This window comes from Myotis davidii, unplaced genomic scaffold, assembly GCF_000327345.1.
Source record: "Myotis davidii unplaced genomic scaffold, ASM32734v1 scaffold299, whole genome shotgun sequence".
Classification (NCBI taxonomy): domain Eukaryota; kingdom Metazoa; phylum Chordata; class Mammalia; order Chiroptera; family Vespertilionidae; genus Myotis; species Myotis davidii.
The window spans coordinates 2,097,019-2,112,130 of NW_006293088.1; the positions used below are offsets into that span (position 1 = coordinate 2,097,019).

The 15,112-nt window shown below is 56.8% G+C and overlaps 1 protein-coding gene across 1 annotated transcript in view; it reads right to left on the reverse strand.

Annotated features, from left to right (window-relative positions):
• PADI1 (peptidyl arginine deiminase, type I) overlaps positions 1–14,926 on the reverse strand; it is a 30,019-nt gene extending 15,093 nt beyond the window's left edge. The window contains exons 1-4 of the mRNA XM_006766668.2: positions 14,733–14,926; positions 2,626–2,806; positions 1,453–1,525; positions 779–840 (exon numbers count right to left, since the gene is read on the reverse strand). Coding sequence (XP_006766731.1) covers positions 779–840; positions 1,453–1,525; positions 2,626–2,806; positions 14,733–14,824 — 408 coding nt within the window. The 5' untranslated portion in view covers positions 14,825–14,926. The remainder of the gene's footprint in view (positions 1–778; positions 841–1,452; positions 1,526–2,625; positions 2,807–14,732) is intronic.
• Between the last annotated feature and the right edge of the window lie 186 nt (positions 14,927–15,112).

Below are 15,112 nucleotides of genomic sequence, written 5' to 3' on the forward strand. Positions count from 1 at the left end.
CCACCTCACAGGAGAGGGGAGAGAGGCTGCGGGAAGCCACGTAGATGGGATTCAAACTCTGGTCCAGGGGCCATACAGGGGCACTGCTAGCCTATATGGCGCTTGTGTTCACCCCTCTGGGTAGGGGCTGCCCTGCACCAGGGCCCAAGACGTGCCTGGAAAGATTGGCCCCACTCACTGCCTCCTCCAGGCCACCCGTGCAGGGAACGGCCTGCACAGCCATCCGTGGCAGCCCTGCCCCATCCTGTCCACGGACCCTGTGGTCCAGGCTTCCTCTCGGGGGGCCTTCTCTGCAAACTACATCTTCTACCCTCCAGGATGGCTTCCGGTACTTCCTGTGGCGTGCTGCCTTGAGCCCACCCCCACCTCTGCCTCACTTTTTAGGGTGTAACTGGGCTGCCCACCCAGCCTCCTCCACTGGAAGCCTCGCTTCTCCTCGCCTTCATTCAGTCAGTCAACAATCTTTATAAAGCACCTGCCATGTTTGGGGTTCCAAATGCACCCTACGAAATAGAAAACCCACCAAGCAAGAGAACCAGCCCCAAGCCTAAGGTGGCATGAGAGAGACCCAGAGGGTAAGCTGCCCATCACACAGTGTAAGTGACTCCCACTTGGCAGTCCCCAGATGGGTCCCTGGCACTGCTGGGTACCCCAGGCCCTCGGAGTCCATGGCCCTTCTGGAGGGAGGGCCCACCTCCCCCCACCCCACCCCACCCCACGCCCAGCCCCAGGTTTACCTGTCTACCTTGCTGGCTTGGGGTAGCCAGGAAAGCCTCACCTTGTCGCCTTGGCTCCTCTTGGCCTTACCCTTGCGGGCTGTGTCAACATCCAGGGAGATGTCTAGAGAGGGATGGAGGGGAGTTGCCAGGGGCTCACCAGGCCCCAGCTTCTGCCTATAACATCCAGGGGGGGAAAGCTTTACCCCTCCCCAGGCCCCTGAGAAGTGGGAGGCCCTGTTCTGGGATGCCCTTGTGGCAGCCCCATGTGGTGCTGGGTGTAGGAGGGACCCACATCTTCGTGTCTTGAGATTCTTGCTCATCTACACTTGCTGAGTTGGGGGCCCTGACTCCCATGGTTGGGGACCAGGCCTGAGGCTCTGGGTGCTGGTTTCATAGCTCTCGGGGCCAGCTGCTCTGGTGCTCAGGCTGGGGTGGGGGGCACGTGGCTGTCAAGGGTGCAGTGCTGGCCTGGGGGTTCCAGTGGAGGTGACAGCTGGGACTCCAGGTGAAGGGGCTCACTGTGGGTCTAGCTGTTGACATAGGGGCAGTGCAGTTTCTAGATTCCTGTGGCCCTAAGTATTGCTGGGTCTCCATCTCTGGTGTTCTAGGGAGCCACACCCCTCAATGGTGGAGGAAGCTGGCCATGGGCTTGCACTCAGGGCCCCCCAAGACCCTCCACAGCCACCACGGAGGAGAGTGGGGATATACAGAGAACCAGAGAGGCGGTACGTACCGACGCCAGTGAGGTAGAGCTCACTGCAGCCCAGGGCATGGTCCTCGCTCTGCCCAAAGTAGGAGACCTTCACCTGTGGGGACATGGTCAGCCCTAAGCCAGCACGGCCGCCCCTTCAGAGATGGCAGTGACCAGGGGTTCGGGGGTGACCCACACCTCCCAACACCCCTGCTTAGAGGCAGGGCCGGCCTGGGGTCCCCAGGTCCTCCCTGCTGCTGCAGGCCCATGTCTCACGGGCTCCAGGCTTGGATCCCGAGCTGCCTCCTCCAGCTGGAGAGGCTGGGGGTGCCTCCCCAGCTTCCAGGGATGGGCAGGGTGTGGGCGGATTCCAGAGGGAGCTGGTGGACCCTCAGGAATTCATGGGGGATGTCAGAGAGAGAGAAGGACCGTCCATCACCATTGACTTAGGCCAAGTTACTCAAGGCCTCTGTTTCTTTGCCTGTAAAATGGGAACAATGACCTCCATCCCATAATAACAGCCAGTAGTGATGAGCTTTTCCCAGGATCCAGAACCCATGCCAAGTGTTCTCTCCAGGCCACTTCCACGGCCCCCCAGAATGGCCTCAGGAGACAGGGCCCATGCGTCATGCGGCCACTCGGGGCCCTGTTGGCAGGTGCATAGCGCCTCAGCCTAGGAGCAAAGTCTGAGCCCACGGCGGGCCCCAGGGTCTCTGCTCTCCAAGGCTGCGCAGTCCCTGCGTTGTCCCTGCCCAGTCAGGTCACTGTGTGTGCTGGGAGGCCAGGGCAAGTGAGGAGGCTGTCATCTGAGCCAGAGAAGACTTCCCAATGTTTTAGGTGTGGGAGACGCCGCACATCTACATGTGCACCTGCTTCTGCCCAGGTGCGTGCACAGGTCCTGCCTACACCAGAGTGGGGGACTTGTCAGGGCGCCTGTGTGTAGGTTGAGCACAGGATTAATGCGGGATGTTTGTGAACCTGACGGGAGAGCAGGCAGGCTGTGTTTTCAGGGAGAATTCATTCATGTGGACGTGTCTCGTTGGGCATGGGGTGTCTACAGAGTTGTATCAGGATGTATCGTGTGGACACAGGTGTCAGAAGCCTTACGGGGTTCGGTTGAGTGGGGTGATGTGTGAATGAGGTATGCTTTGGGGGCTCTTACCTTGGGTGCCGGTGGGGAGGTGCAGTCCCTTCTTGTGGGGAAGGGCCTCTTACCTTGAGATCATCTAAGGCCTTACTGGCTGTGTCCACGGATAAAGTCAGGTCCACAGTGGTGTCCAGGGGCCAGTGGTCTTTGTCTGTGGGCACTGTCACCCGTGTTGGGTCGTAGACAATGAAGATATGTACCCCGGAGCTCCCAGAGACCCTGAAGGTCTTGGCACCCTTGGGCACATCGCTGACAGAGAAAGGAGAGGGGCAAAGGTCGGGGGCTCAGGAGTGTGACCACAGCAAGGCCACCCAAATGCCACCCCAACAGCTGGGCTGGGGGTGGCGGGGGAGGGCCACAGGCCAGGAGGCCAGCCTGGCTGGGCACTGGGCAGCCTAGGCTCCATCCAGCTGTCCTCTCACCTTCCTGTGACTCACCCGGGCCATTACCCTCTGGCCTCAGTCTCTTCATCTGTAACACAAGGGGGTGGAGCAGAGCAATGGTGCTGAGTGTTGTTTGTCAGTGGTTCTCAACTTTCCTAATGCCGCGACCCTTTAATACAGTTCCTCATGTTGTGGTGACCCCCAACCATAACATTATTTTCGTTGCTACTTCATAACTGTCATGTTGCTACTGTTATGAATCGTCATGTAAATATCTGATATGCAGGATGTATTTTCATTGTTACAAATTGAACATAATTAAAGCATAGCGATTAATCACAAACACAATATGTTATTATATACGTGTTTTCCGATGGTCTTAGGCGACCCCTGTGAAAGGGTCGTTCGACCCCCAAAGGGGTCATGACCCACAGGCTGAGAACCGCTGGTTTATGTACTAGAGCCCTTTCAGCAGACCTCCCTGGGCGCCCTAGACAACAGACAGCCCAAAGGGAGCTGGGGCCCTGGCCGGGCTCAGTGGTTAGAGCCTCAGCCTACGGACCAAAGGGCTCAATTCCCAGTCAAGGGCACGGACCTTAGTTGGGGGTTCACTCCCCACCCCGAGTCCGGGTACCTGCAGAAGGCAACCAATCTGTCTGCCCCCGCCCCCCGCCCTCTCCCCCTCCCTCCTATTCTCTCTGAAAAGCAATGGAAAAAATATCCTCAGGTGAGGATTATTTTTTAAACAAAAGGGAGAGATGGGGATGGGGCCAAGCCACAGAGTTCAACCCTCCACTTTCACAGCAACCCCGAGACTCCAGGAAGCAGAGACAGCAAACCTCTGGACACCCCCACCCCACCCCAAGGCTTCCCGCTCTCATGCTGCCAACAGGAAATCCACTTGGACGACCACCTCCACTATCATTGCCACTCCCCGGGATCGCCAGGCAGCCTCCTCACTGGTCTCCCTCGGCCTAGGAGCCCTCTCCGGTCTGTTCCACACTCAGCATACGTAAGTCATATTGTGTTGCTCCTTTACGTTCAAAAATAGTGGATCCCGTCACACTCAACAAAGTCCCCACAGTGATATGCAAGGTCCCTCCTGATGGACTCCCTGCTACCTCCCTGACCTCCTCCTCCCCACTCTGCACCCCTCCCCCTTGCCCACTCTGCTTCAGCCACACTGACCTTCCTGCTCTTCCATGAAACTGCCAGGCTGTCCTGCCCCAGGACCCTTGCACTGGCTGCTGCCTCTGCATAGAATGGTCCCCCCCTCCCCCACTGCCCCAGGTATCCGCAAGGCTCCCTCCCTTACCCTCTTCAGGAATTGGCTTAAGAGTTATATTCTCAATGAGCCCTCCCATCACCCCATTTAATCTGCAGCTCACCCCACCTTCTCCCTGACTCTCCTGATACTCTGCCGAAACTGACTCATTCAGTTGATTGTTGCCCATCTCTCCTGCTGGAAGCTCACATCCGTGAGGGCAGGGAGTGTAGTCTATTTTGCTCAGCGCTGTATCTCCAGCACCTATAACAGTGTCTGGCACGTAGTCGGTGCTCAGAGGCCCTGGTTAAAGGCATGAATGGATTCAGGTAGGTCTACTTGACAGGGAGACTCGGCCCATCTGTACCCAGGAGGGATCTAGAACTTGGCTGGTGCCAGTACCCAGGGCAACTTCTCCCCGTCCACCTGGGACACCACACCCACCTGAGACCCCAGGGCTCTGGGCTCCAGAAAGGGGAGTTGAGAAGCCCTTCGTCTGCCAGCCCCCAGCCTGGGGCGCTTGTCTGCCAGGCCTCCATCCACTCCTCACACACCAGCTGCTCCCAGCCACAGCGTAGGGGCTGGCCTTCCTGGGCCGTAGAGGAGGCAATGCTCTGCAAACTCCGGCCACAGGCACCCAGAGCGAAGCCAACAGGGCCTCAGAGGGTGCCCCTTGTCCTTCAGCCCTGAATAAACCTGAACTGTGCACCCTCTTGTGGGCACTGCGCGAAGGCCCTGGGTTCCATGAGGGCGTGGGCCACGTGGAGCTCACGGCCTAGAGAGGAAGTCAGAGGAGGGAACCACTGCTTCTCCCTCCCTACACATGAGGGCTCTCCACAGCCATCAGCAGGGCAGAGCCATCGGCCTCAAGGTCACCTCCCAAGATCAAGTCCACGTACATAGACCTATGGGGTGCGGCTACAGTGTTCTGGCCAGGTTCAAGCCTCGGACTAATGAAAGGACAGGGTCCTCTCATTGCCACATGCAAGTCCCAGCTGGAGGTCAGGGCCCTCCCAGCACAAGTATAGCCAACAGCTATGGTTGTAAGCTTGAACCTATGGTCCGAACACGTGGCCCCACGTGCCTTCTGCTAGAGTTCGGGTGCATGTAGTTGAGTAGGATTGAAACTCACGAGAATGCTGTAAACAACGTGATCACGCCCCTACTTTGCCTCGTGGCATCTGCTATAAAATAAAGACACGGCTTGTGGGCGCTGGTGCCTCATAGGGAGCAGCGTCCCACCGAGACCCAGCTTTCATTCTCTTGTCTTCTTTTCTCAATCCTTTCACCCCCCACTCAGTATCACCCTTGGCTGTGCTGGCGCGGCCCATAGACCCACTTGACTGCAAAGACGCCAGGGCCAGAAGGGTCCTTGGATATATCTTCCAGCTTCCATCCTTTCCTGGACCCCTGAGAACCCACCCAAATATTAAACATTCTTGGGGGTGGAACAGGCAGGCCTGGGAGTTTGGGTGAGTCCCAGGTTGCCCCCCAGTGTGGTTGGCCTTGCCAGTTCTTTGTCTTGGTCCCTTTGGTGCAGACCCCAGACACAACCAAAACCCCAAGTGCAGTGCCAGGCAAAGTAATGGCCTTGAAATATCCCTTTAAATCAGTGGTTCTCAACCTTCCTAATGCCGCAACCCTTTCATACAGTTCTGCATGTTGTGGTGACCCCCAACCATAAAATTATTCGCGTTGCTACTTCATAACTGTCATGTTGCTACTGTTATGAATCGTCATGTAAATATCTGATAGGCAGGATGTATTTTCATTGTTACAAATTGAACATAATTAAAGCATAGTGATTGATCACAAAAACAATATGCAATTATATATGTGCTTTCTGATGGTCTTAGGAGACCCCTGTGAAAGGGTCGTTCGACCCCCAAAGGGGTCGCGACCCACAGGTTGAGAACCGCTGAACTCCAGTCATTACCACCCGGGAGAGCCTGGCAGCGTAATTTCCTGATCGTGATCATCATTTCCAGGGTCATGCTGATGAGTCTGTGCCCTCTCCCAACCCTCTGCCCCAGTGCCCTTCCCCCATCTTTGCGGGAGAGGGGGTAGAGAGGATGTGGGAGGGGCCATCTTTTGCATTCTTAAATATCCACTTCAAACACCCCCTTCTCTGTGGAGCAGGGTGTGGACACTGTATGGTGTGTGGCCTCAAATCCCACCCCAATGTTCCTCCTCAGTCACATGCATGTAACCCAAAGAGCTACTTCCTGGGGCTGTCGGGGGAGTCCAGGAATTGATGTATTTAAAGTGTCTGGCACACAGTAGATGCTTAATAAGTGTTAGGCGCCATCATTGTCGTTTCTGTAACTCTTCCCTCAACAGCCCCGCCCACGGGAGCCGGAGCCCGCGTCCTTTCCTCTGTCCCCAAAGCACTGGTTCGGACCTTCCTGGGGCCCTTCAAGTCCGTCCTTGTTGGCCAGAGCAGCTCCCTGCCTGACTCACGCTGCCTGCCCCTGCACCCCCTGCCCAGAGCAGGCCCGGTGCACCAGGCCAGTAAAGAGGTACAAGGAGAATGGAGCCGGTTCTCAGAGAATCTCAGGAGAGCAGGCACGGAGGGTAGGACGGGGCGTTGCAAATCCACAGTCATGCCCACTTGCTTTGGCATAAGGAAAGCATGTTTCACGGGTAATGTGGGGGTGGGGTCTATTCGGGTGGTGTTTTCACGCACTTACTCTATGTGCCAGGCACAAGCTCAGTTTTTGATACCTATGACCTCACCCACACTTCACAACAACCCTCCCAGGTATGTGTTATTGTCCTCATTTGGCCGATGAAGAAATCTGAGAGGTTAAGGAACTCCCTAGAGTCAAAGACACGAGGAAGCAGCTTATTTGTCTTCTACTGCATGCTGTCCTGGCTGACATTGAAATGATGTGCATGCCCCGAGCGTGCCCCCAGTGGGACCAGGAAATGTAGGAAGGAGAGAGGAAAATGTTGACACTGCAGGACAAATTTCTGCTTAAGGGTCCTTGGGATCTGATAGGGAGGCCTAAGGCAGGATCTAGGGCACCGAGGCAGGAGAGCCATGTTCCTCCCTCCCCATCCGCACGCCTGAGCCTCGTAGGAGTGAGGTGTGCAGGCCAGGGGAACAGTGCGGGGCCCTGCCTGCCCCAGGAGAATGAGACTGTAGGGTATCTGCACAGGCCTTGGCTCAGAAAGGACTCTCAAAGGTCACCCGGGTCAGCCCCTGCCCAGCACAGGACTCCGTGCTTGAACACTTCCCACGACAGGCAGCTCATTACCTAACACCCCTCTGTGCTTGGAAAATCGAGTAATTAGAAAGCTTTCCTTTTGCTTGGCTGGAACCTGCCTCTCAGAAACTTCCACCCACTGGGCCTCCACAGGCCACACCTTATTTCAAGTTTACCATCTGGTTTCTAGATGGAGGAGAGATACAGAGGTCATGGCAAAGTTCCTCCCATGCCATCCATCCTACCTGCCACTTAGACTTTACCAGCCCCTGGGGGCAGAGCTTAGGGTCTGGTAGGGCCCCAGACCCCTGAACTAGGGTCTGGGCAGGGAGGTCAGAAAGGCACTGACCCAGCCTGCAGATGGGTGGGTGGGTAGCAAAGGACCAGTGTGCCTGGAGGGTTGCCCATGGCACTGTGCCAGGGAGAGGCAAGGGCAGGAGGGGGGAATAATGCAGAATTGAATGGAAAGGCTTAAGAGCAAGCCGCTGGGCAGCTTATGGCTCCTCTTCACACCTGCACGGCCGCCTGCAGGCCAGGAGCCCGCAGGGTGCCACCGCCCAAGTGTCCTGGACTTGAAGACCCCTGAACCGAAGCCACAAGAGATACCATGGGACCAGCCAGCAGGCCCCAGCAGGTGGGGCAGCTCTGTGGGCCCTTGTGCCTGGAGCTGAGACTCACCATGTCCGACTGGCCCCACAGACTCCAGTCCTGAAGGATGGCAGCTCCCAGGGGCACATGGGTCTCCTGTTAGTGCTGCCAGCTGCTCAACACTCATTTCCTGAGCACCTACTGTGCATAGGGCAGTGGTCGGCAAACTGCGGCCCCTTGAGTGTGGCTCTTCCACAAAATACCACGTGCGGGCGCGCACATACAGTGCGATTGAAACTTCGTGGCCACACTCAAGGGGCCAAAGAGCCGCATGTGGCTCGCGAGCCGCAGTTTGCCGACCACTGGCATAGGGCATTGCACTGGGCACCAGAAAGGATGGATGAGTCACCCCAGGGTGACAAGGGTAGGGCCCACACAGAGCTGGCACATCGCAATCTACAACACACTTACCCTCCATTCCAATTCCACCCCCACAGCCCCTGTATGCTGAGCAGGGCGGGGTGGGGGAAATTTTTACTCTCCCCATTTTACAGAAGATGGATTGAAATTCAGAGGTAACAATTACGGGTGCCTTATGCCTGCCATTGCTTGAGGGGGCGGGGGTGCGGAAGCCACACTCGGAGCCTGGAAGGAGGGCCCAGAATGGCCAGGCCTTCTTTTAAGGGGACCCCTGCCTGCCCAGGAATGGGGTCTGGGAGGAGGGGGGCAGCTTAGCCCAGGAGCCTTCCCGGCAGAGGCGAACAGGGGCTGGGACCAGAACGCCCCTGAGCGAAGGCCTTGAATGGAGTCAGAGTCATGAATCACTTCTCCCCTCTCAGCCGGGTGTCCCATCTATAGAATGAAGGCAAGCCAGCCTGCACTCTGGCATCATGAAATTCCTCATCTGCAAAGCGGGGTCAAATTCACACACGAAGTTTATCGCCATCTAGGAAGTGGGGGAAGATCCAGAGAAGCTAAGCGATGGCCAAGTTCACACGGTCTGCAAGGACCAGCCTGACCCCGGCCGGCGGTGATGACTAAGACCTGTCCTGTTCTCAGCTGTCATCACGTGACTCTCATCTCCCTCCGGCCCCACGGCCCACCCCCACCTCTCTGAGCATCAGGGCCACTTGGCAGAGCTGCTTAGAAGCACAGAGAGGGGCAGAGCAATGGACAGGACAACACGTCACAGGGAAGGCATTCTGGGATCGAGGAGGAATCTCCATCGCCAGTGAGCGACACCCCCATTCCTTACATCTGGAATCTTCTGTCAGACCTTCCCGCCCACCCAGGGCAGAGGGGCGGGGTCTGGGAGGAGAAGAGAAAACTGGAAGTTGGAAGTGACAGGAGCTGGAAAGGGAAAGGAAAAGGTGAAGAACTGGGGTGATGCCAAGACTGGAAATGATAAGGAGGGGGGCACAGGGGAGCGGCGATGGGGCCAGGAGCGGGCGGGAAAGAGGGGCCGATAGAGCTGAAAATGACGGGTGGCAGCAGGGGTCAGGGGTCAGGTAGCCCCCTGAGCTGAGGGGTGTCTGGCCACTGAGGCCCTCCCTGACGAACGGTATTGCGCGTCCCAAGAACATACACTCCCCATCCAGAGTCTACAGCTCACAGACCTCTGTGGTCCCAGGGAACTTATGGGGGACCCTGGCCTCCTGTTTTCCAAGAACCCTCAATTTCAAACATTAACACGTGCGATGGAATGGGACGCGGAACAGGAAGGCCCTCACGAGGCGTGAAACCCGGGTCCCAGCCCGGCTGTCGGAACCTGCCAGTCACTGTGATTCACGCCGGCATCAATCCCGTAATTAAATTACCACGTGAAGCACTTATGCCTCATTGCACTTCTGTGCAAGTTAAAAGCCTTCATTTATTCCTGAATAATGAAGGAATTACGAACATATTGGCCACAAGTTTAGAACTCTGTTCCGGCATTTTCTTGTTTTGAGATAAGGGAGCCCCAGAGAAGGCAGCCTCCTGGGTCCTCTCTCTGGCTCGTCTGAGAGGTCCCATAGCGACCTCCCCCTGCGCTCCTTGAATTCCAGTCTCGGATCCCAAGGGTCTCTTTTGTGTTGATGCTTTTGCAGCGCTGCAGGAGGCTTGGGAGAAATTCCAGGAGACTATCCCTGCCCCCTACCCAGCCAGCCTTCTCCTCCTCCATCCCGAAGTAAATGTAGCCAGCTGTCATCATGGCCTCCTGGGCAGACGAGGAGGGCCAGGCTGGGCCACTGATGGATTCCCCCTGTTGCCCAGCCCCTCTTTTTTTGTATGCGTCCTCTGAGGGCCACCTCCCAGCAAAGATGTAGACAGCCAGGGAAGTCTGGCCAACCTGGGTCAGGGTGGTGAGCTAGCCCACTGGGGTGAGGGGTCAGGGTGGTGAGCTGGCCCACTGGGGTGAGGGGTCAGGGTGGTGAGCTGGCCCTCTGGGGTGAGGGGTCAGGGTGATGAGCTGGCCCTCTGGGGTGAGGGGTCAGGGTGGTGAGCTAGCCCTCTGGGGTGAGGGGTCAGGGTGGTGAGCTAGCCCACTGGTGTGAGGGGTCAGGGTGATGAGCTAGCCTGCTGCAGGGAGGGGTAGGATCTGCAGCACATGCTACAGGGGAGCTCTAAGGTTTTCTTGGGCTGAGACACCCTGGGGCACACAATTACCCAAACACAAATATCTCTCCAAACCCCAGTCCACTCCGCACCTGGGGGAATGAATCACTTCCCGTGATGTCACCCCCACACGCCCGTCTCCACAGGCTCTCCTGGAGGGTTCAAACTCCGGGCAGCTGAGGTGACGGCACACCTCCTCTTCTGGGAGGCTCACCCTTCCAGCAGCAAGGCTGGATAGAAACCCCTTGCATGGCCTCAGCTGCCCCTCGCATGGCCAGGCACCTAGCAAGGGGTGGGGGAGCCCCAAGTTCATGATCAGGTGCAGCCCCTTCCTCCTGGCCGGCCAAGGCCTTGCAGTGAGCCTCAGGCTCCTCTTCAAACTCCCAGGTTGACAACACCATCCCCCTTTGTTCACCTCCCGTGACAATGCCGCGTCCCTCTCTGCACCCACGGCAGGCCTCGCCTGCAGGGAGTTCTCTAGGTCACTTTCAAACCAATCTGCTGCCAAAGAAGCTCCTGTTTCTAGTGCAGAGACGCAGTGGCTATGACCTTGTCACCACCAGCACCGGGGAGAAGGTTCCTGGCAGGCTCTTGAGTGGAGGCCTCTCAGAGTGCTCACTCAGGACCCCGAAGCAGCACCCCCTCCCAGAGACACGCAGAGCCCGGCAGCTATGAGCATCCCAGGCAACATCCTTGTGCCTTCAGCGGGGCAGGGCCCGCACTGGAGCTGCTAAGGTGCTTGGTGGTCCCAAAGGAGACACAGTCAGCACCATCCTCTGTTCCCACCACACGCACCCCGACCTGTCCTCTGTCCCCCACGCTCAGAGGCATGATGGAAAGCGCAGGAACTGGAGGACCCCACAGAGCCGTCACTGCTGTGAGCACTCTCCATGCACAGGGCCCTGCACATGCACGTCTCATATACCCTCCTCCTAACCCCTGACGGTGCGTGCCATTGTTTCTCCATTTGTCAGATGAGGACACTGAGGCTCAGAGACGGGCAGCAGCTTGCCCGGGGGCACTCTGCCATGAATGGGGGCAGTGCAGACGAGAAGCCAAGTCTGTCCAGCTCCAGAGTCTGGGCACTTCACCTCCACGCTGAACTGAAGAGGGGACACAACTCATCTTGTTGGGGCTCAGAGAGGGCCAGTGACGTGGCCCAGGCCAGACAGCAGGTCAGTGGCCGAGGGGAAGGCTCCCAGAGGTCCCTGCTTCTAACTCCGTCAGAGGTGATCTGGCTCCCAGTCAAATGCGCACCAAGGGCCTGAGGTTCTGAAATTACTTCCAGAAACAGCCACCCCATGGGATGAGAACAGGGGTCTGGAGTTGGGAAGATGGGGCCCACTAGGGACCTCTTCTCTCCCCTTGGTGTTAAAACAGCATTGCCAGAGAAAGTATGGGGTGCCTCGCTCAGTTAGAATTTCAGCTGAACAGCAGATTTTTAAAAATACAAGCACGTCCCATGCAATATATTAGACGCCCTTTATCCACAGGGGAGACGTTCCAAGACCCACAGTGGACCCCCGAAACCGTGTGGGTGGTATTTCTACATACCACGTTTTGTCCTACACATACATACCTACGGTCAAGTTTAATTTATAAACTAAGCACAATAAGAGACTAACAGCAATAACTAATAATAAAATAGGACAATTACAACCAGATCCTGAAATAAAAGTTATCTGACGGTGGTGGCCTCTCCTCTCTCAAAATACCTGACTGCACTGTGCTCATCCTTCCGTTTCTTGTGACGACGTGAGAGGACACGAGGCCTACGTGATGAGATGCAAGGAGGTGGGTGCCGGACAAAGGGATGATTCACATCCCAGGCCGAATGAAACGGAGCAGCGTGGTATTTCCTCACACTTCTCAGAATGGTGCCCAACTCAAAACATCCGAATTCTTCACTTCTAGAATTCTCCATTTAATATTTTCAGACCATGGTAGACCACAGTTAACTGATCCGTGGAAAGCGAAACCGCAGATAAGGGGGAACTACTGTACTTTAAAAAAAAAAAAAAAGTCGCTGTTTATCTGAAACGCAACCCTCACCGGGAGTCCTCTGTGTTCATTTGCTCAGTCTGGCAACCCTGTGTTAAAAGGGCAGGAGACGGGGGAATAAAGTGCGACATAGGGAAAACAGTGATAATATCGTACGGAATAACTGTGGATGGTGTCAGATGGGCACTAGACTGATCCGGCTGGTCACTTTCTGAGTTCTATAAGTGTCTAACCACTATGCTGTACGCCTGAAACTAACATAATATTGCATGTCAACTGTGATTGAAAAAAATTGACCCACTGGCTTTCCCAGGAGCATGCCTGTGCTTTTGCCTCCCCACTCTGGCTCCACCGCAGGAGTGCACCTCCTGAACTCTAAGGGACCGAAAAAAAAAGTCGCTGTTTATGTGAAACGCAACTCTCACCGGGAGTCCTCTGTGTTCATTTGCTCAGTCTGGCAACCCCTGTGTTAAAAGGGCAGGAGACGAGGGAATAAAGTGTGGCATAGGGAATACAGTCATGATATCGTACGGAATAACTATGGATGGTGTCAGATGGGCACTAGACTGATCCGGCTGGTCACTTTCTGAGTTCTATAAGTGTCTAACCACTATGCTGTACGCCTGAAACTAACATAATATTGCATGTCAACTGTGACTGAAAAAAATTCACCCACTGGCCTTCCCAGGAGCATGCCTGTGCTTTTGCCTCCCTCCTCTGGCTCTCCCGCAGGAGTGCACCTCCTGAACTCTAAGGGACCCCAGGAGACTTGCAACCAGGGGAGCAATGGGCAGCGACAGCGGGTCCCCCGAGCCTGTCCCCAAGGCCCTTTTTCTCTGGCTCTCCAGGGAGCTGACAGCAGCCCCGCCTTCGCTCCCTTCTTTCGCAAACATTTCTAGAGCCAAAGCAGCTCTGCCTCGTCTCTCTCCTGTGGCTTCTTCTACCCGAGGCCCTTCCTTGTCTCACTGTCTCCAGCTTTAATAAACATACTCTCAAAAGCAGAAAGAGGGGAAATTGTGGAAAGGAGCAAGAGATAATGGGGTCTCTGCTGGCCACTTAGTTCTGCGAGAACCAAAGCCACCGCAGGGCCCCCCTTATGACTTAGAGGCACGGTCTGACCTCCAGGGTTCCTGGCTCTCCTTCCCGGCCCTTCAACGGGGCCTCAGTCCGCTGCAGAGAGAGGGTCGGCCCGGAGGGCTTCTGGGTCAGAGGCTCACCTGAGGCCGGGTGGGAAGCCGGGCCGGCATTCATTCACCAGACTGGGAGAGCGCAGGTACTGAGGCCCAGGAGGGCCGTAGGAGCTCAGACCCCCACCGTGGAACAGCCCCAGCCCCCTCTAGGAGAGGGTTCCTGCTTGAGCCCCCATCTGCTGGGGCCCCAGCCCTATCTGTACAGCAAGATGGAATCCATAGCTCATCTGTCAGAGCTGGGAAGGCCCCCAGGGGACCTCAGTCTAACTCCATCAATGGTCAGGTGGGGAACCTGAAGCTGCGCCAGGTCCCTGGGCCTGCCCCCCACCGGGGCAGAGCCAGGACAGGGAGGATTTGGACCGACAGAAGCTGCTGCTGCTGCTGCCCCTCAGATGTCATCGCTGCCACCATGACCCCCACCCCCACCCCCATCGTGGCCAACACAAGCCCTGATCTTGTTGCAAGTTCTTTTCTTTTTTTTAACTCATTAAATCAGCCCCTAATTAGTCCCTCCTGATGCCTATCACCCTGGTTAGCCTCCAAGGATCAAGTTGCCACACACCTCACCCCTCCACCTCAGAGAGGCGAATTGTTGGCAAGAAACTGAGGGACGCCCAGCCCTGTTCTCGGGTTTGAGCAATTCATTCTGATGCTCCACGCAAGCTCCACACAGACCCCAGGACGCAGAGCCCAGACCCCAGAGCCTGACCCCAGGGCTCAGAGCTGGAACCCTTGTCCAGCGGGGGGGCTCGAGACCAGGGTCCTGACCCTGGTGCCCACGAGCCAGGGCCCCAAGGTGGACCCGATACCCTAGAACCTCCCTCCAAGCTCTACAGCCAACCCCACCTGCTCGCTGTCAAAACAGGTACCAGGCGGCCATCCCACACCCACCCATTGCCTCTACTCCTTCACTCTGCGGCCAGGCGAGCGCCTCTCGGGTCTCACCTGCGAACATCCACAAAGGTCTCGACTCCCACCACACACACCGCATGGGTGGGCTTCTTCAGGCTCAGCCGCACAGCCCTCTGCGAGGCCATCCTGCGCCCTGGCTCCCGACCTCCTCGCGCCCGGTGTCCCAGGTCCGCTCCCGGCACCTGGGAGCCGGGACGAAGTGTGAGTTCTGATGGAACTCGTGCTTTCCTCCTCCCTTTTAATTTCACCCTGAGACCTGATTAGCCTGCCTGAGCTAAGTCCCCACCTCCTGGCCCCACGCCCAGTCCTCACTCAGGCCTGTCAATCCGGAGGCCTGGGGAGGAGGCCCCAAGGCTTCTCTGGAAGATGGAGAAGGGAGTTTCAGCTCCTGCCCCTGGTGGGGAGCTCAGCTG